Source organism: Python bivittatus, unplaced genomic scaffold, assembly GCF_059951505.1.
Source record: "Python bivittatus isolate LINGU-HERP-01145 unplaced genomic scaffold, Pbiv_v1 ctg000480_np1212, whole genome shotgun sequence".
NCBI classification, from domain to species: Eukaryota; Metazoa; Chordata; class Lepidosauria; order Squamata; family Pythonidae; genus Python; species Python bivittatus.
Window position 1 is genome coordinate 27974679 of NW_028277075.1, and position 22678 is coordinate 27997356.

At 38.2% G+C, this 22678-nt stretch overlaps 1 protein-coding gene across 9 annotated transcripts in view; it reads right to left on the reverse strand.

Annotated features, from left to right (window-relative positions):
• The window catches only part of RGS6 (regulator of G protein signaling 6), a 250205-nt gene that overhangs the window by 120527 nt on the left and 107000 nt on the right, over positions 1-22678 (reverse strand). For 8 of the 9 annotated variants that reach the window (XR_015797013.1, XR_003084542.2, XM_088145566.1 and 5 more), the window contains exon 3: positions 814-913. Coding sequence is in view for 6 of the 9 variants with exons in the window: in XM_088145566.1 (XP_088001692.1) it covers positions 814-913 (100 nt within the window). In the remaining 3 variants the exon portion in view is untranslated. Of the gene's footprint in view, positions 1-813; positions 914-22678 lie in introns of those variants that run through there. The other variant, XM_025165675.2, reaches the window with a different exon arrangement.

Here is a 22678-nt window from a genome sequence, read left to right on the forward strand (position 1 = left end):
GTGCCAGCAGAGGGGAGAGTGATGTACATATAGCATTCTGCAGTTGAAAATCATGTCCCCTGTTTTGCAAAGAAGCAGCCAGGACTCAGCTTCAGAGGCCCATAACTCTGAAGCAAAAACTACTTTCTTGGGAAACTATCTCAGCTTCCCCAGTTCCCAATCCTCCTTGTCAATGGTGTGCAAAGGCTTTGACTTTGAAACACACTCTTTTGAGTAGGAAATAGCTGACTTGACTTCACTAGAACCACTTCAAGACTGTTCTGACTATTTCAGAAGCTTTCTGAGTTCAAAACAAGATCTTTTTGGAACAGCACTTCTCAGAAGATGGGAAAAAGCTGTTTTATGCTGAAAATATTTTTGGTTTGAAACATTACCTGAAAGCTGTTTTCTACCTCCAAATTACCTGTGCCGGTTTCCTTGAAGTTTTGCTCAGAGCCCAGGAGTTGAAAGAATATGTGCTTATTAGTGAAGCTGGGTATTTTAGTCCCATATTCACTGACCTTTCAGTAGGGACAAAGTTTTTTAGATAGTGATGTATAAAATACTTAACTTCTTTTAAAATGTGTGAAACCGGGCTACTGTGTTTTCTAATCCTCCTGCTCATTTTGCTGAGTGGAACCCTTGACTTCTGGCCTAACATCCTTGAGGCATCAGCATTAATGCTAGAATTACATGAGAATGAAGAGGGGAAAATACAGAACGATTAAGCTGAAATTGGAAAGAACCGTTGATGAAGGTTGTGAATTTCCTTCACAGTTTGAGCACATAATGGATCTGGACGAAAAATATGTTACCTTTTAATTAAATTCATACCTGTGACAACACTAGGGATTTTCGACAGAAAGCTCTTGACGGTGCGGATGGGCACTCCACCTGTTTTGTCATCCTGCATTCTTGTAATGATATCTTCTATCTAGCAAATAAAACACAAATAATATGTTAGTCTTGCAAATCAAGAGGCTGACTGTAAAACCTTGGGATGTATTTGAAGGTTTTCATTTATTGGTGACTCTGTCTACCATCTTATCTTATCTATACCATCTTACTGAATGTCTAGCTTGCCCTAATCCTGAAGGACAGCAAAACAAAGACAGAAAAACACACAAAAATCCAAATAAAACAATCCCTCGAGTAACACAATCCCTCAAGTAATACAACAAATTCCTATTAAACCATAATGGCACCCACAAGGGCATGATAGAATGGGACTGTTTTGACCTCCATAAAAGGAGAGCTGGTACCAAGAAGGCTTCTCACCTTGTCCACATCCCATGTACCTTAAAAGGTCAGAGGACTCTCAGCAGGCCTTCTCACAAGGACCAAAAGAGATGGGCAAACTCTATTCTGACAAGACATTGCCTGATTAAACTGTACTGTGCTGTGTAGGTTTTTAGAGGTGATGAACAGCCCTCTGACAGGCCTGGAAATATCCTACTAGCATTGGGTGTTATTTTGCACTGGTGAGATTGACCTACCAACATTTTAGCTGCTGTGCTTTGTAAAAGCTGTAGCTTCTGGGTGTCTAAGGGCAGACGTACACACAGCATGTTACAATAGTCCAGTTCAGTGGTGATTAAGGTGTGACTCATCCTGGTCCTGGTAGGGCCATAACTGGTACATCAGCTGAAGCTGGTCAAAGGATCTCCTGGCCATAGCTTCCACCTAATATTTAAGCAGGAACTACATGTCCAGTCTAGGTGTAGAGAATAAGGAAGATGACCTTGATGGAAACATGCAGGAGTGATTACTTAGGCAAAAGGGTCTGAAACATTTTTTAAGTCCAGAACAATGAGATAACATTTGGAAGCAGTGCAGGCAGACCCCTCCCTAATTCACTGCAGTATAAGGAAGAAAGGAGGTACAATATAAACAGACTTTCAAGGTTCTGTTATTATAGCCAATCTTAATACAAGTAGTTTCAGCTTTCCTATGGCATTGATTTCTGGTCTGGTATACACAGTGGGGCTGGCACTAGGTCATTGTTATGCCACTGTGAGAACAAGGAAATTGCAGCTTAGGATGACAAAGAGAGGGTAAGAAAAACCTTCACTAATTTAAATGAGTTGAATTCTGCAGGGCCAGATGGATTACATCCCAGGGTAATCTTGAAAATCTCAGGAGGACTGATGAAATCCCAGAGGACTGGAGGGAGGGGGAACAAATGTCATCCCCATCTTGGGGAGGAAGAAGGTCCTGGGAAACTGCAGCTCTGTCAGTTTGATGTTTATACCAGATAAAGTCTTTGACTAGATTATGAAGCAGCATGTATGGTAGAATTTGGATAGGCATGCTGTTGTTAACAGGAGTCAGTGTGGGTTGGTCATAAACAAATTGTACCAGAGTAACTTCACCGCTCCTTTGATAGAGATACTAGCTTAGTAGATCAGGAAAATGCCATAAACACAGTGTACCTGGACCTTAGCAAAGCCTTCAATTTGCAATTTGTTGTGATGTTCTCCTTGATAAAAAGGTAAAATGAGGCAAGATGATATTGTTAGTTGGACTCACAGTTGTCTGACTGACTACACTCAAAGAGTGAACATTAATGATTTCAGCTTGGAGGAAAATAATGAGTGGAGATACAGGCACAGAAAATACATGAAACATTACTGCCAGCTTTTTAACAAAATATAATTCCACAAAACATTTCTCATTCATAAATGCCAACATATCCTTTAGAACATTAATTGCCAGACTCTATGTTTCTCAATCTTAAAGAGAAAGGAAACTGAATTTTTCATTATTTGTTTTAATAGGTTCACACATCAGAAATTATTGTTGTCATTATTACTAACCACAGGAGCTTACAAAACATCTGCATACAAATCACTCCTATTTCTTGATCCAAAATCAAGAGTGTTTAACAAAATGTGCTCTTCTATTGAAGTATGGGGCAATACAGATTTGCTGCTAGTTTGGAATGACTTCAATGAAGAAAACAGCTTGGGTAACAGAAAATAAGCAACATCTGGTATACATCAATATGATGCCAAGCCAGTTGTCCCTTATCTTCTTTCTGTACAGAACCTTTATACTTCATTCCTTATTGCTGGTCATTCCCATCTAAGTCTGGAGGAAGTCAGTAGAGAAGAATATCAACAAATCTAGGTAGGCCCTGTACTTCTTTGTCTGCTTTTGACTTATGAACTAAGTCATTGTAATATGTAAAGCATAATTAGTATCTTAGAATTACTCGTTCGACTCACCTTGGGTTAGAACAAACCAAGGCTTAGTGCAAATCTGCCTTTGATTCTGCTATTCTTGATAATTCCAGGCAGAAGTGGTAATATTTCCTTTCAAATATTATTCAAACATACACATACAATTTCTTCTATCATAACTAGATGAATTACAGCCATTTTCACAACAGTGATCTCTTCTTTAATAATATAGAATCTGTATGGATCATAGGTGTCTGGTCCAAATATCACGATGAAAAAAATGGTAACTGTGCATCACAATGTCATGATACAAGCCCTGGCCTTTTGTACTTGTGTTCTAATGCCAAACATAAGTATCCAAGTCACAAAATTTGCATTGTGATGTCATAATGCATGTTTTCTAATTTTCTCTCCTCTTCCCCTCCCTGATGCCTATTATATGGATAGGAAAGGTTATAAAGTCAAGAACACTGTAGAAAGACACCCTAAAGTACCCTTTTTTAACATGTTAACTTCCTGGAAGCCAACTGTACTGGCTGGGAATGATGGAAGTTGTAACTCCAGCTGTGCTTTGGCACACACTCCCAATTAACACAACAGGTTTAAAATCCTTGAGATCATCAAACTGTATGCTCAGGCTTTTAGCTTATTTATTCATTTGATTCATATAGCCGCCCATCTCACTTTTACGTGACCCTAGGCAGCTTACAATAAAATAAATAAAATACATAAAATACACAGTATAAAAAATAAAACACATAGAAGCTGGACATTATCCAACCAATCATCCACACAGCAGGAGATGGGGTCTACCCCACATGCAGGGCCCAAGACTTGGGCACAAACCAAGTTTTCAAGGCCTCAAAAAAGGCGGACAGGGATGGGGCCAATCTAATCTCAGAGGGGATCGTGTTCCAAAGAGCTGGTGCCACCACTGAAAAGGTTCTCCTTCTGGGCCCCACCGGCCAACACTTCTTACCCAGTGGTACCCAGAGCATGGCTCTCCTGCCAGATCAAATAGGAGGGGTAGAGACAATTGGGGAGAGTTGGTCCTATTAATTGTTTTTAACTCATTTAGCCATTCTAATTGGTTTGAATTGTTTCGTATGCTTGAGCTGGGGGAGCTAAAAGCTATCTAGAAAAAAGTAATTGTTGATATAGAAATGCAATATAGTCACAAAGCAAGACGTAACGGGGGCACTCAAAGACAACTGCCCCAAAGCAGTAAATATTCTAACTGCAAAACCTAATTTGGCACTTTGCTGGGAGTCTCCACAATTAGTTTTCAGCCACTATCTAATGATTTCAGCTCACAGTAATCACATTTTATCACTGCCTTCTAGTAAGCACATAACTGAAACAGTGTCATTGCTCTGCTCCAAATGTTTTCTCCTGAGACATGTGGGAGATGATGATTCATTATTTCACAGTTCCACAGTACAGAATGTGCAAGCCTTTTTACTTTCAATAACTATGGCACAACCATGATTATGTGTCTTTTTACACATAATCATGGTTATGTATGATAGCATATAATCATGTAGATTAGAATTATTGGATATTATTATTATCAGCACAGAAAATACCTAAAATCTACTTGCAGTCTCACAGCTGGTAGACCCAGTATGAAGAAATAGGGAGGAAAAGGGAAAGAAGCATTTGAATAGCTGCAGTAGCTTCTCTGGCTAACAGATTAAAAAAATATTAAAAATTAAATTAAAAATTAAAAAAAAACAATTGGTTTTTCTCCTTCCACAAATTTATTCCTTGGAGGTAGGGAACACAGCCTCTTAGTGGCTGCTGGTTGGGTGGCTGAGTCCAGAGTCCAGAGTCTGAATTCTTGCAATGTGTTTCAACATGCACCGAATTTTAAGAACCCAGTGCCATCCAGTCTATTTAGATTATCCCACTAAACCTTTGTACAAGAGGACTCTCTATGCCTAACATTTTATCCTTCCTCAGCTGAAATATTTTCATCTCTCTCACACATGTACTTACACATCATCTGATCTCTAATAGCAGTCGTTGGATCAATAGAAATGTTCCATGTTCAGATTGAAGATGGCTGATGCTGTCAAAGTTCTGTCTATCTGTGTGGCATAAGCTATGAAGGAAGGGAAGCCAGAGGAACAAGCAAAGGTGGGTTTGGAAACTCATTATGAAAAAAAAATGATTTCAAGCAAAGGACTATAAAAGGCCTTTGCCATCTGCTCCTTCTTGACTACTACGGAATCCATAAAGGTGAAATTCCATACACTTAATCCCATGAATTCTTGTGAACGGCCTTGAGTTTCTCAGACATCATCAAAAGTATACAGGGATGCATACCTGTGCATGTTTCATCTTCAAGTAACTCTTAGCATTACTTTTAGTGAAAGAATAAAACTGACCTCAAGTTCAAAGCAATAGGAGAGTTTCTTTCTCAAGAGCATTTGCATTTCTCTTATGCAACTAAACACATTAAATTTTAATGCTGATCTCATATGCAAATGCAAACCAAACCAAAACAGCTGAGCCTGAGGACCCACAGCAGTAACTGGGAGGGGGCATTCCTTGGTCTGGAAGCAGTCATGCAGAGCTTCAAGGATAAGCTGTTTGACAGTTCAACTTGTTGCAGAGTGATGTATTCCTGAACATGTTGCTAGGGATTTAGAATGCATAATACGGTGTTGTCCAAACTTGGCCACTTTAAGATGAGTGGACTTCAACTCCCAGAATTCCCCAGCCAGCCACTCATCTTAAAGTGGCCAAGTTTGGACAACACTGGCATAATATAAGCGGATGAATCTTGTTTGGCAGCAACATCTCAACCAAAGAGAAAAGCACGGAACCAATGAAAGCAATCCTTTTACATTTATTTACTCCTCTAACCATTCGCCAACATACGAATTTCGCTGCAGCTTAAAATAATGGAATAAGGACTAATAAGTTTGATTCTGTTTGTTTGGAAATGAGAAATGGCTGTCTGTTCTGCTACAGGTGCTAATTCATTTAGCAAAGCAAAATGATTACATTATTAACAATTACCCACCCAAACTCACAGAGAGGGCATGCTTTGGATCCCCGCGGTAAAAGAGCTCCGACTAGCGGGGCTGTAGCCCCCGCCCTTTGGAACATCTTGCCCCCGGAGGTGAGACAGGCCCCCTCACTCCAGGCCTTTCGGAGGGACCTAAAGACATGGCTCTGCCATCTGGCCTGGGGCAGGGAGGGAAGAAATCAGAATTGGGGTTGGCTGGCCCCTTAGTGGTATGCTGTGGCCCCAGCGGCCTCTTGGATTTCTTAGCTTTTTTATTTTTATTTTTTAATGTTTGGTTTTATAACTTTTAACTGTATTCATGTTTTTTAGTATGTTGTAAGCCGCCCAGAGTCCCCCATTGTGGGGAGATGGGCGGGGACAAATTAAATAAATAAATAAATAAATAAATAAATAAAATAAAATTACTGGTGTGTTGGTCACGGTGTTTATTTTGCTTATGTTTAAGCAGTAATCACATTATTACAGATTGTACTTTTGCAACCTGTCAATGGAGGATAATATTTTATGTTTGTTTTGAAGTATACTCTAGTCCCCAAAAGCTTATGCCAAATTTGATAGCTTTTATGACACCACAAGATTCTTCTTTTTATTTTAGCTGGCTAGGATGCTGTCCTTCTGTTTCATAAGAAAATGGGTTGGACCACAGGGAATATTTGGAATTTTAACTGCCTGCTACGGATGCTGTCAGTATTTGACAGCCATTGGACATTCTTGCCCATCCTCAAAATGTCTGCATTAATGAGTCTGTCCAGTTACAAAATACTCATTTATCAGGATCCCAATGACACTTTTTCAAGCAAATAATGGGGTACAGTTACTCATCCATTCCATTTTCTCAGAATGCCTCTAGGCCTATGTGGGAACCAGAGGCATTCTTGAAAATTAAAATAATGCTAGAGGCCAGTACTACTTTGCTTTATAACATGTAAAATCAAGTGCGGCAGGAAATCTGGTGGGCACCACACTGGCTATCCCCTTAGGTAATTTTGATCAATAGCTCTATTAATTAGTATTTTAAAAATTCCTAAAATATCTTTTCTCATTTAAATGCCAATAAACAATGATAAAGATTTTAAAGGTGATGAATAAAGTATTACATAGCTTGATACCCAAAAGGAAAGCATGTAAAAGCATACCTATAAAAATTATGGATGAGAGAGATGGACAGACATAGAGAAAGGATTAAGAGAAATCCATTCTCTTTCTGTAAAAGGAGACATGGTTGTAGAGAAGAGAACCATGCGTGCCTGTGTGTGTGCGGGCAGTGAAAGTATAAAGGTGAGGTGCCCAGGACTGCTATGAAGATCATGAACTCTCTACTCAACTTACTGGGCCTCTGTCTCCTCCTGGAGGAAGAAGAAGAATTTAAGAAGCAGTGCATGAGAAATGTACTTAACTATCTAATAATACCCCTGTATACCTCCCAACGAAGCTTCCCTCTAGCCTTCTCTCACCCTGGAGTGGAACCATGACAGAGAGTAGAATCCACTCTTTGTTTAATTGCCAAGTGGTTGTGTGATTGCTATTATTCCCGTTCTGCCTTCCCATGTGCTTATTCCACAGGCTTCAGTTATTAAAAAAAGCATATAAGGCATCTAAGAGCCATGCAGCCTCCTAGGGAAAAAAATCACTTTGCAGGGCTCTAAGTCTCCATGCAAGAATGTCTAAATCCTGCTAGCTTTGCCTCAAGAAATGATGAGGGTACGCAATTAACTATCACCATCCATTTACTCATTTCATACACCAAAGGATAGGAGGTTTGTGCTAGTGAAGAAGTCTGGCAGGGAGCGTCTGGGCTGCCATCACGTCATAGGAAGAAGAAAGCATAGGGAAAATGGTGCTAGCCCTGGACTGAGCTGCTGTGACCCAGGCAGGCTGAAGGTATGTGGAACCCAGCATGGAAGAAGCAGGGGCATCAGAAAGTAAGAGGATTGCTGGAAGAAACATGGATCAAGGAACATGTGCAAGAAGAAAAGGCCAAAGGATGGTGCCTAAAGGAAAGGGCCTAGGAACATAGAACAGAGAGGAGAAATTACCAAGGCCAAAAACCCTGGTAATCTAAGAAAGGTAAGATACACAAAACTGAAACAGCCCAATGTTTTGCACCCAATGTTGAGGTCTGCCATGACATTATGTAATGGTCTTTAAAATAAAGCACACATTTCCCTTTTAGCCCACAGAGTTTCATCTCCTTAACTGGGTATGTAAACTATGCTTCTGGTTCCCTAATCACACAATGTTCTAGTTTGCACATCAGCCAAACCATAACCATAGCATAATTAATCATGAGCCACAATTAGATGGGATCACACAACATACTAAGCTAAGGTCTCCAAGCCACATTGGCTCAGTTCACACAATACTCTGAGACAAAGAAACCACATGGTGAGGGAGACCAACCAGGATTTTCAGTGCCATGTTTCTGTCCTTTACTTTGTCTTACACTAAAGTAATACATTACAAAACATTTACTCAAATTTAAACCATCTTGAATGCTTACATGATTTCAGTTTTGTAATAAAAACAAAACCTGGATCAACTCAATGTTTCTTTTCTCGAAGCATTAGAGGCACAAAGGATCTATCTCTTCCTGGGCAAAAATTCCATGTCAGGCTTCACTTGACCCTGAAGGCAGAGACTCAAGGACACAGCTCTTTGATAAGGTAGTTTTATCACCGATACTAGAGAAACGGTAATTAGAGCCCAAATCCAGCAACTGCCAATTATATGTTACAAGCAGTCTGCCCGTCTGTTTCTCTGTCTCTCCATTCATCCACCCTCAGGTTCAAATCTGACATCCCTTATCCACCTGTACATCCTAATGGACTAAGAGTTACCCATGTCTTTCTGGGAGGGGTGGTTGACTTCTGTGCATTGTTACAATAATGGACCTGTCTGACCTCAGGTTCTTTGAATATGATCTTGGTCCTTCCAGTCCTCACGGTCAAGCTAGGATTGTGATTTTGTAACATGAAGGTCTTAGTTTTGTGATGTTATTCATTCCAAACCCTTGGATAAGTGCAGTGCCAAAATCTAATACATTACTGGGTTTATTTATTTATTAAATTTGTATGCCACCCATCTCCCCCAGTGGGTGACTCTGGGCAGCTCACAATGAAAGTAAAAGCCACAAACAGTTAAAAAAACCCCATTAATTAATTAAAAGGTCAAACTACAAAACAAGCCCTATACATAAAAACTAAAAAACATTCAAAATCAATTACCCCACAAGCCACTTCCACTGGTGTGAGCCCTCATGCGGCCCCTGGGTTACTTTCACTGTGAGAAAATTCTAATTAAGCTTATTGCATTAACTCACACCACTTCCCCAGCATGAAGCTGAAGTATGGCAGAATTGCATCTGTAACAAATGATCCTTTGAAAATAGCATCTTAGCTACCAGTATTATAAGGAAAATGGGAGAAAATGGGAGATGCACCATTCTTTCCTTTTATGTTACTGTTGATAAATGTATACAAAGCCATATTGTATGAATAGATTTTCCCCAATGAATTGCAGGTGTTCCATTAATAGTGTCTATCTCCCTGATATTTTTCTTTTGTGTATTTTTCTATACCACATAATGCAGTATGACAGGTCATTTCATGCATCATTTAATGCTATGCATTGTCATCCCCCCTTGCCAAAATTGTATCTGAAAATTGGGAAAATGCAGATGTGAAAGAACTGAATAAACTGCAATCTGTTTGCCAATACAAAGTCAGGCTGAACAATCGATGTTCTCCTACAGCGCACGCTTTCCATTTTTCTTGAAGGACGTTCCATCTGTATGTAGCATGCTATAGGAAAAAAGTGAGAAATGAAGGAAGTGGTCCTGTGAAGAAATATGTGGCAGCAGGTAAAAAACAGTCAAGATGTGCTATGCAGTAGGATGGTTGGGAGTTTAATAAAATACTGCCCACCATATTCTTTCTTAATATTTTTATTCAGGCTATTCCCATAACAAAAGGAACTGAAATTTAAATAAAGGACAGATACTGTCCCTCAGGCAAGAGTATGGATCCAGACTATAGAGAATGGCAAAAGCAGAAGGGATGACTATGGATTCTGTGGTGGCTGGTAAGGGGGCTGGATTTGGAAGAGAGAGCAGGGAAGGACAAGGAGTATGTGAACTAGAAGGTAAATGCATTGATTGACAGAATATGTAACATATGGTGAGAAGAATGGGGCAAACTGTTCCAGAAAAAAATAGTGTGGGTATTTATTTTTTTAATTGTTTTCAGGTTTTACTCTAACTGTGAGCCACCCAGAGTCACCCTTTGGGGAAGATGGGCAGCATACAAATTAGGAAGGAAGGAAGGAAGGAAGGAAGGAAGGAAGGAAGGAAGGAAGGAAGGAAGGAAGGAAGGAAGGAAGGAAGGAAGGAAGGAAGGAAGGAAGGGCAAGTGGCACTCATCATCTCTTCCAGTTTAGCTACCTCAGCCCAATGCCCAAGTAGCTGGATTGTTGGTGGCCTTGGCCTTGAGCCATGAGTGTAAATGTTATATCTACATAGCATAAGACCATGTTTGTGAAAAGGTTAGTAATGGACAAGCGTGTAGACTCAATAACGTTTGGTCCCCATATTGTGTGTGCGTGTGTGTGAGAGAGAGAAATTTATATATAAAATAAGTCTTCTGAAAATAGAGTATTTCCCTTATCATTTTAGGTATGGAGGAAATGTATGCCTGAAGAGTACCAATAAGGGTGAAGGTGGTCAGACAGTGTCTGCTACTGGTCAGTAGCTAATACAACATCAAAGGTGAAAGTACTTGGCTTTCTGATCAGACCGAATAATGAGGAGCACAACCAAGAACCTGTGTGCCCTGCTTTGTGAGTTAAAACTAGGTTTATGAATCATACACATAAACCTTTTGGAAGCTAGTGCAATGCTGCAGAACTGATACTATATGGCTGTAATAGCTGTTGGCCACCAGCTGGTAGGCTGTTGTCATTAATTACAGTTCTGAGCAGTTTTCAAAGCCAGCTCCATGTGAAGCACATTGCATTACTACCATAGAGGCCATAGAGGCATGAGTTACTGTTGCCTGGGCCCCTTGCTCCAAGAAAGGCCACAACCAGTGCACCAGTCAAAACTTCACAAACTCTGCCCACAGCCTCCACCTTCATGTCTAACAGTAGTTGTGAACCCAGGACAACCTCCAAGTAGTGGATTTGCTTCTTCAGGAGGGAAAGCAACCCCATCCAGGGTCAAAAGTGGAACTGACAGAGAAACAGATGGGGGGGGGGGGACAAATAACACTTCTGCATGGGTCAGCAATGCTGCAAGCCTATGTGGGAGCTTTTTTAAAGTTTTTTTTTAAAGACTGAACCTTCTTGACTGCCTCCAAAGTAAAGGGACCTCCCTCTTCTTTCCCACTGCATTTTTTCTGGAAACCTTTACTTCCTGTGAAAGAAGCAAGAAAACTCATGTTTCTTTTGCATTGGATTTAACTGTATCATGAAACTAGTCAGGCTAAAGATGACCAGGGGTAGGAACTCTATTGGGCATGTAGAATACTGTTTGCAGCACTAATACTATAGATAGGTAGATAATCTAATTTAGCTAGATAACTGTGATGAAATAATTTTTTTCCAAGAAAAAAAAATCCAGTTGTGGTCAATAATTATGGAAGAATTGGGAGAAAAATCCAGTGGAATAAACAATACTTTTTTAGATATGATGGTTCAAGTATCCAGAGACTGGAGACCCAGATTCACATGGTTGCACTGTCCATAGCAACTATACTTTAGTTACATAAGATATGAACAGTTAAATACAGAAACTAAAAATACTTTTTTCTCATATGATAAATTACTTTGTTATATAACACTGAATGTACACTGAATTGGCCACTTCTAAAAAGAATTCATCCTCTATATATACTACTTAGGCAATACAGTTGTTCTTTTGTTATTTTATTACCAAAGCTTAATGTACTTTAATTACATCTCTTTATTCTGTTTTCTTCACAACCATACTTTATAGATTCAACTTGTTCAGATACAAATAGAGAATACTTCACAAGATACACATGCACAGTTTCTTGATAGCAAATGCATGCAATGAATGAAAATATGGATCCAATAATTATACATTATGAATTAATAATTAAGCATTTTGTACACCACCTTGAACTATACAAATGAAAGGGATATCAATCAAATAAATAAATGTTTCTTAACAAAGGACTACTGATATTGTGATAATTTGTTTTAATTAATTAAGCTGCCTTTTAAACAGAAAGGTGGGATATAAATAGTAAAATAAAATATTAAAAAATAACTGCATTTTAGCTGAACAATTACATACCACAAGGAAAAAATGACATGTTTTGCCTGTTAATATGAAATACTTTGTTTGAGAAGGTGGTGCTGTATTGCCAAACTACCAAAGATAAAAATCATGTCATCTCTTGTTAATTTGATAACTGCTAGTAACAAAACCATCAATGATTTCATGTGATTCTCAATGCAAGTTTCAACTACCAAGTAAGATTTCTACATGTGAGAGTTAAGCTGATAGTCACCAGTTCCCAAGGCAAGGAAATCCGGTATATGAACAACCAACAATGGTCTGCTTCAAGGCCATGAAGCACACAGCAAAAAGTCTACTAAGGCATGGCAGGAAGAAAGGCATCAGCCATGGGTGTAAGATGGTGACAGATGGCAATCAACTATTTATATGGCTTCATTGTAGTATGCAAGAAAGATTCTTATCTAGCCATGCTGTGCTGTGTGTCTGAGAGCCCCCAGCGGAATTCAAGCCTAGCACCTGAGCTGAGCTGCGCCAACTGCTGAGTGTCTGAAAATTTCTGCTGAGATTTTGCCAGGGAGCCTGATGCTACATCACAAATGTGCTTCTGTCTAATGCAAATTATGGAGAACCTTTTGGGGAAACAAACTATGCAAATGAATGGAGGTGCTCTATGAACCAAGGATATCTGGCTCAGCTTTGAATCAGTAATAATGAGCAGCACAATTATTAATAAGGAAATGAGAGAAAGTGCACATGCTGCAGCCACTTTCACTGGGGTATGTCAATTCCATGGGCAAGCTCTGCTCTTTAAAACTCTGCTTTTCTATGCTCCTCCTGCAGTGGGGAAGATCTTATTCCGGTGGACACAGAAATGAAAAAGAAAAAAAAACCTGGAGTGGAGTGGAGTGGAGTAAGCAGCAGGGTGATCCATTCAGCTTAGCCTGTCACAAGGCAATGCAGCTCCACTGACCCCCTTTTCAACCCACAGTTGAACGGCAACGTAGTTTTCCTACCATCCTTTCTCCATTATTGTCTCTTTCCTCATTTCAGGCACACACAAATGTGTAAAGATTTCCCAGGCAAGGGAAATGTGGTTGTGTTCTTTCAATGAAAGGTAAGATTGCTTAGAGGCATTGAAATATTACACAGAATGTAAAAACAGCCTCCAGACATATACAAATGCATCTGCTTGTGGTTGTCCCAATGCGAGTAGAGTCTATTTTCCGATTCCATCATGCCAGCATAATGGTTGGCATATGACTAGAAAACAAATGCAAATTAGGAAATGTGGTCCCCTGCCATGATCTCACTCTTCTCTATTCTTTGTTTGAATGCCGGAAATAGCAGAAGTGTGTTTTGAAAGCTAGTGGTGCTGGTTCACCAATGCGAATGCAAGGCATGAATGCTAGCTGGACTTGAAGAAGACTGCAACAGGAATCCTTAACTTGGGCAGGATTCACTGACCTCCCCAGATATATTAATCTAAGAGCAAGTGAAATTATCAGGTTTCTTAATACACTGTATAATATGTGGAATTCGTGGAACAAAGAACAACATATTGCTGTTAGAACCTTGGAAACACAGACTGGGGCATTCAGAAAATGATGGCAAAGAGAGACATGATCTCTATGCTGTAACTTAAGGATCACAATTGCAGCTTAGCAAGGCTTGATGACTATAATTTCTATAAAGTTGGATTGTGACCCTTGGCATTTATAATGTCATGGCTTTTATAATGGCATGGAGAAACTTAGTGTTTGGCCTCAGTAAACAAACAGTTGCCATGTATAACCTCTATCATACTGACAATTCTGTATGTCACATCTGTACTCAGTGTACCAACCCAGGTACTGCTTTCATTTCTTGAATTACAGGTTCAAATCAGGATGCAAGTATTTTATTTTATCGAAGTCTAAAGAGTACTTGTAAAAATAAAGTATTTATGAACTTGGATGGAAAATTTTAGTCTAGGGTAGTGGAAAATTGCATTTCAGCAATCTCAACATGTGTCACTTCTGTTTTCAGACCCTATTTGTGTTCAAATTTGACAGCAGGCCATATTGCAGCATTAGCATCTCACAACACTTACATTTTTAATTAAAATCACCTTCTCTTTCTGAATATAAGTTATTGCTACAGAATAAAGACACCTGAGAAAAGAAGTGGAGAGAGGGAAGGAAGGATGAAAAAGAACAGCAAGTTGTTGTTTCTTATCACTGGAACAGTAGCACTCCAGTAGAGTTTTGTCACAAGACAGGAACAGCAGGAGAAGCAATGATATTTTCCCCATACACCTCCCCACATGAATTAATGGGGAAAGCTGTACCTGTTGAGTGCCCGTCTGGAAGCATTCTTCACCTGACAAATGTCAGGCTGAAACCCCAAGGCAAACTTTGGGTACACATAAACTGACTTGTAAAGCCATCATAATATATGGGTCTGAATGCAGGCCTTATAGTTTTATAACTTAAATAAATTTTAAGTTTGCTAACTTGAGTTGCAGTTTCCAGAGTTTTTGGAGTATGAGTGAAAATAGCAAGCCTCTTACATTCTCAATTTAAGCCTTTATTTTATTATTTAATTTGTTTCTATGCCATTTCTGGAATTTCCCTTTAAAGTACTGTAGCTTTTAAGGCATTGCAAGTGAGTGCTACTATCCCACCTGGCACCATGGATCACTTATTCAAATATAGTATCTGAAAACAAAGATCACCTGTCTTGTAGCAAAGAATGATCAGCATGTAAATGTATGCATAAAAATACATATAGTTTAATCCTGGAGCTTCTTTTCAACATCAGAAATCAGGCACTTTGATTAAACTCCCACCTTTGTTTTTTTTCTCTATCCCATTTACTTAAATAGAAATGCAATGAAAGAGCCATCATAGTGCAGTTGCACTGTAATTCTGCAGAACTTCTATTACTCTGGTGATTAGCCAGGACTTGGAGATGTGATATGAAGTGATGGGTAGATTGCAAGACATATAAAGGAAGATGTGGATAAAAAATATGTGGCTTCACTGGAGCAGACACCTAATCTCTACGATCACATCTTGAACGTGTAGGAATCCAGGAAAGCTGATACATGCACAGCACTATGGGATCTAAAATCTGATTGATCCAAGGAGTGGCTAGATGCCAGAAGACAGAGGTTCTATGTGGCTGTGAAATGAGAGGTCACAGTCATTACTATACATGGGGAAATCTAGCCTAGGCAGAATACAGTAGTGTACCTTAAGTAACCTAGAGACTAAAAAATGATTGGGATTAAACAGTACTATAAAACAAAGGCCCCTTATTACCTGTAATAGCTCTGGGAAAAGTAGACTTCTCACTTTCAATCAAGGAAAAGTAAATACTACATATACTATACATGCTCTCAGTTTCTAATGTTACATTGTACATGGTGGCCTTCACACCATATAGTACATTTCTGCCTTCTGCACATGTATCAATAGCTGACTGAGAAATTGTTAACACTTTTTAAGCCATCAAATTCAGCTCAGAGGAAGATATATTTTGGAATGAATGCTTGATAAGTTCACATTTATCATTTTCAGTGAATAACAACAGCTCATAGCCAATCTTGCAGAACACTGGGAATTGGGAATTGGGAACTGGGAACTCTCTGATTCCTGTGGAAAACTGATCAAGAGTTTAAAATGAGGTTATGATTAATTTTTCAGACAGACAAAAGCCCTCACAGAGAGACATGGGTGCAGCACCAAGATTAGAAATTGGGGACAGCCATGTTTGGGCAAGATCTTGGGGACAGCCAGATAGCAGAATGCAGCAATATACAGTATAAGTAAAGTAAATAAATAGGTATCTACTTTTATATGATTAACATGGTGTGGAATGAAAGAGGAAGACTGCATCCTTGGCCCGGCATTCCTATTCCCTGCTTTCCAATCTTTAGTAGTTGGACTAGGACTGGGGAGACCCATAGTGAAGTCCATCCTCATCCATAGAAGCTCAATGAACAACTTTGGCCTTTTCACTCGCTCAGTCGCAGTTCTAGCTATATCACAAGGTTGTTCTTGTGGGGGGAAAACAGGAGGGGTGGTGGTGTGTATGATGCCTTGAGCTCCTGTGCAAGAGGCAGGCTAAAAATCTAACATACAAGGAAATGCAGTTATGGAAAATCTGAAGTACCTTGAGACCACAGACCTCCTCCTGGCATGACCAGCATATCCCAGTGGGGAGTTGTTTACTTGTGTACACCTATCTCTATTGTCTTCCCAAGTAGAGTTGGACTAGCAAGGTAGGTAACAGTGGGATCATGGCAGTGGAGCAGGTCTACTGTCCTACTCAACCTTCTGTTACATCAAAATGAACTCTCATAAGTGGGATTCAAAAACAAAGTCCCCAATTACATGTATGTATATGTATACAAAGTATATGCATTTGACTTTCAATGAGCTGATCTGAACATGAACCTTTGGCTGTTTTACCTTCCCTCCTTGGTCAATTACCTTGATCAAGCAAGTGAGGAAGACAACCAGGAAGGAAGCTAACATTGGCAGTGTACACATCATACCTGATCCACTTTATTGTAGATCTGTGAAACTGTGTTTCTTTGTACATTCAAGATGCCTGTATTTCACAAATATGTGAAGTAAGCCTTCTAGGAATCATCCCAGGGGAATTAAAAATAATCAACCATGCCTGGTATTGCCTAAACATCTTCAGACTACTAGCTATTGTTTGATAGGCACACATTCTCTCAAGTATTTTTGCTAATGGGGATCTTACAACAAATTCACTGCCTTACCTAGCCAGGAACTGCAACATATTTATCTTCTTTCTCTAGGTGCTATTGGAATTCATTAGTAACTATTCTCAAGCTGCTGCTGACCCAGTTTAATGCCTAGTAGGAGATTGTACTCCCAGCTGTAATTAAAGTAAAAAGGACTTTACAATGTGTGTATTCATCCAAAGCCCATGACATCTGTTTATACTTCTCCCTTCATATGCCTGAAGTTACTTGAAGTAAATATAGGCTCAACATAATCCCAGTGAAAATCGCTTCAGAACAAATACTCAGCTTCTAATAATGAAGGGCCAGACTAATCTGTCAGCTGGTGTTTTCAAGCTAAGGAAAGAGTTCCTGCGTTGCTACAGCAATTGGCAGTATATTATACCCATAATGCCTAGCAACTGAGCTTTTGCTCAGAAATTTCTTCAGTGTGGCAGTGGCCAAGGTTAATTCAATTCAGTCTCAGTTTCTCTGAGAGTTGAAAATGAGTCAGGGAAAGTCTCAAAGCCAGGCTTTCTCAAGACCATTTTACCCATTACATGATTTAGAGTAATGAACAAATTGCAGTGCTGTAAACCTGAGTTTGCTACCACACAATTGCCTTACTTCCACGTCAGAGTTTCCAAGAAAGTTATTGCTCTTGAAGAATTGGTCACAAGTTCCAACTTAATTTCAAATCAAAGTAATACAATAATTTCTTCTTATGTTTATGAGATGTTACCAATCAAGAACAATATTATATTAAGAATGAGGTGTAGTCACATCATTTAATCTCAAGGGAACCTCTTTAGCATCACTACTAATCCCTTTTCTCTCTTTTTTTTTTTTAAGTATAATTTTTATTGAGAGTTTTTACATAGATAAAAGACAAATACAGAAATATATAAAGAAAAGCAGAAAAAGAGAAAAGAAAAAGTGCAGAGAACAATACAGTTAAAGAAGGAAAAAAATAATTAAAGAAGTGACTTCCAACCTTCTTTACAGCAGTTACAAACAAACTCATTATCCCTCCTCCCTCTTTAACATTACAATAATCCCTTCGGGCCCTTATTCAATCCTTTTTCAATAATGATATCCAGAAATCACCATGTCACTTTTTTCCATTTTCAGCAAAAAGCCCATAAAAGGTTTCCAGTTTTTATAAAAGTACTTAATGTTTTGTCCCTGACCAAAAAGGTCAGTTTTGCCATTTCTGCTAATTCTGCCATCTTCACAATCCATTCCTTCCTTGTGGGTGTTTCAATATTTCTTCATCGTGATACATATAATAGTCTTGCTGCAGTTATCATATATAAATTCAGTCTTCCTTAAGTCTTTTCTGACTATCCATAAGTCCCAATAAAAAAGTTCTAGTTTCATCTCAATATTAATCTTCAACATTCTTTGAATTATTATATGTATTCGTTCCCAAACTTTTTTTTTTTTTGCTTTTTCACAAGTCCAACATGCATGGTAAAATGTCCCTTCATGTTTTTCACATTTCCAACATTGACTAGAAGTACCTTTATACAACTTAGATAATTTCTTTGGTATCATATACCAACAGTACATCATTTTATAAAAATTCTCTCTTAAATTATAACAAAATGTGAATTTCAGTCCTTTTATCCACATTCTCTCCCACTGATCCATCTGTATATTGTAGCAAAAATTCTTACCCCATTTTATCATGCAATCTTTTACTTGTTCCTCTTCTGTTTCACATCTCAACAAAAGCTTACACATTTTTGCTATCACGTGATCATCAATTGTACACAATTTATTTTCAAATTCCATGTTATGTTGTTCAATCCCCATTACCTTTTTATCTATATTACATCTTTCTCTTAATTTTGTATATGAAAACCATTGAAAACTAAGTCCCTTCCTGTACTAATAAGTCTTGAAATGTTAACCATTTCTCTTTGTCTGCCATTTCTTTTCTATAAAATGCTTCCTGTGCTGAGACCAATAAATGTATTTTTGGGCACAATCCGAGTTTATACTTATTCCATATCCTTAATATGGCACTTTCAACATAATGATTTTTGAAACCTACATTAACTTTAATTTTATTGTACCATAAAAACCCATGCCAGCCAAACCTCAGGTTATCTTTTTTAATTCTAGCATTCTTTTATTTCTCAGCAAAACCATTTTCTAGCATTCTTTTATTTCTTTCATCCAAACCAAAGAGCAGGCTGCAAAATACAATTTAAAATCAGGCAATTCTAATCCTCTTCTTTCTTTTGCATCTTTAAGAATTTTATATTTAATCCTTGGTTTTTTATCCTGCTATATGAATCTGGATATGTCTTTTTGCCATTGCTTAAAAGGTGCATCATTTTTTAAAACAGATATTGTTTGAAATAAAAACATCATTCTAGGTAACACATTCATTTTGACCACATAAATTGTTCCAAACAATAATTATAACTTTTCTCACCTTAATAAATCTTTCTTAATTTCACTCCATACCTTGACATAATTATTTTGAAATAACATACAGTTTATATTAGTCATAATAATGCCCAAGTATTTGCTTGAGGCTGTGAGCATGCTGTTTTTTCCCGTGGCTCCCAGCACTCTTTACTCATGAGTCGCACGCAGGGTTCCTCCAGATTCTGAGGGTTTCCTCATGAGAGCTGCCTTCCAGAGCTCAAGTGGGCAATCTTATGGCTTTCTCCTTGGCCGGAGAAGTTTTCTTAGCTCGGGTGTGCTGCCCTGCTCCTGGTCTTTGCCTCTGTGTTGTCTCCATGTACTGGAGTCCATGATGCAAGTCTACCATGTTTCCATCTGAAAGTCCACTACTAATCCCTTTTCTCAGTATTGAGGCTGCTATATTGCCTTGTGCAAAAGTCAACTAGCAATGGAGGGAAAACCAGGTTTCTTTCTGGTAAAAAAAAGAGGCAGTTTCTCTACCTCATACATGATTTGCATAAATAGCAGCAGCAGCAAGGTGAATGAAGGGTTGTTTTATTTTTGAGGTTTCTTGTATCTTTGACCTGTCATAGCTTTGAAGTTGATATCCAAAAGAGCATTACTGGATTTCACTGGAGAACTGATTTCATTCAGGTTGTAGCAAGAGCATAAATTCTGCTTTTCTATCAAATTTCTAGGAATAAGGGGCAACCAGAACCTTCTGAAGCTTACAGAAAACAACTCAGCTTATCACTTTAACACAGCCGCTCTTCTCTTCACACAAAAATCTGGCTTATATTATTCAGTTATAACTTTAAGTTAATAGTAACTTAAATAAGCTCAATATTATGTGGTAATATTCCATTTCTCCAAGAGTTAGAGGAGACTATAAAAGGTCACTCAGTCATCCTTTAGTCCCTCAATACAAGTTTTATTGACCAATTTGTTAAATGTACTGTATATCCCACTTTTCCCCAGGAATCAAGGTAGCATCCAGGATGCTCCTTCCACCAATCTTGCCTCAGAAGCAAACATCCTGTGAGATGGGTGGGGAGAGAGAGAGACCACCGGGGACTGCTTGAATTAACTTTGAATGGAATGGGGGAAAAAAGAGACTAACAGTTAATGAATTATTTATAACAAATGAATAAAACCAAGAGCAAAGCAAGCAAGCAGTACTGTTGTGAATTGTGGTTTCTACTAGATCATTCCATTTTCAGACTGCATGTTAAAAATAACTCCCTGAAAACATTAAGCCAGCTTGCTTGAAGAAAATACTTTAATCTCAGCTCAAGAGTTTTGTATGATGTAGATTTATAAATAAAGCAAACTTGTATTTTTTTTTTCCATCTGTTATCTGAAATGGCATGGTCCTGATGATTTTCTTCTGTTTTGAGAAGTGGCCCTATGGGCTCGCTCATACCACTTCAACTACAGTCATAAGATATACATTGATCTTTGAGGAATATTTATGTAAAGTATGTGTATATGTATGTAATACCAATTATATGCATTATATATTACATTAAAATTTATACGTTCAAAATATACAAGCATACAAAAAGAAATGCATGTATATATTCTATTATTCCCCCTTTCAAAAATAAAAAAAAATACAGTATCATAGTTAAGTAGATTTCAACAAATTCAGTGGGAAGGACAACAAGAAACTTTCTAATTTTAAGATGACCTAATTGTAGAAAATTATTGAAGAAAATCTAATAATCTGACATGCAATTTAAACTTCTTGGTTTTCACATAGGTTATTATATCATTATTATTTTTATTTCATTTTTACATCAAGATACACTGATAGTGTGGTGGCGGGGGCATTCAAGATATTCCAATGGGCATTTCTTCAACATAATATGTTGCAAAGTTTAACTTCTAAAATCCCAAATTCTGTATCAACCCTCCCCCTCATCAAACAGGTCAATAGTCGAAATAAATTCACACAAATCAGTCAGAGAAGAGACAGCCTTGCACATCCAAATTTTATCCGCACTAAAGAAAATTGAAAACATTGCTAGTTCTGATTTTATTAGAGATGCATGAGCATACTGTTCAATGTTTAAGTTTAAGGTTTAAGTTAATTAACAGCATGTACTAGAACAGCAAAAGTGTTATGAATACACTAATCTGGCAATTCTTCAATGTGTGGGATACAACTCCCACAATGACTTATAGCCACATCTGCTGGAAATTCTGTGAGTTGTAGTTTAAACACATCTGGAAGGTACCAGACTGAAGAATGCTGGCCTGGCCCAATCTAGAGATTTTATGCCACTGTCTCTTAATATTTTCCACTTCCTGATCTGTGTATAATTTAAACATAGAAACCATTTTAATTTAATTTTGTTGTCAAGATCTCAGCATAGTAAACACAATTATTACAGTAAAGATTTCCTCCTGTTCATATTACATTGGCGTACATTAAAAAAATAAAGTTTGTATGGGGCTACTGGTTTGATAGAACTTTTCAGCTGTGATTTTCCTGAGATAATCATGGCTTCTTGAAGGAATTGCTCAAAGTTTAAAATACCTTTTTCAGCCATGATTCCTAAAACTCAGAAATGACTTGTGCTGTGTCAAACTATCTGAAAACTTTTTTTCCTCCCCCAAAGAGAAAAAAAGGAAGGGCGAAGGAACTACAGACCAGTCAGTCTGACACTGTTACTAGAGAGAAGTTCACCAATCTGTTAACACCTTGTAAACAATGCAGTGATTAATAGAAATCAGCCTGGATTTGTCAAAAATATGTTTATCAGGTAAGTTCTATTTTTATTAAATTATGTCTGTTGAAGATTGTGGAAATGCAGAGAACATAATGTTGATTTAGGCAAAAAACTCCACAAAATGGCTCTGAAATTCTGATTAGTATAGGCTTGACAGTATGTCTATTAAATGAATCCACAACTGGCTTGAAAATCCCACACTCAAAGAGTTCTTATCAATGGTTCCTCATCATACTGGAGCAAGATACCAAGTGATGTCACAAGCATGGTCCTGAGAATGGTATTCTTCAATATTCTGATTAATGAATTGGATGAAGACATGGAAGA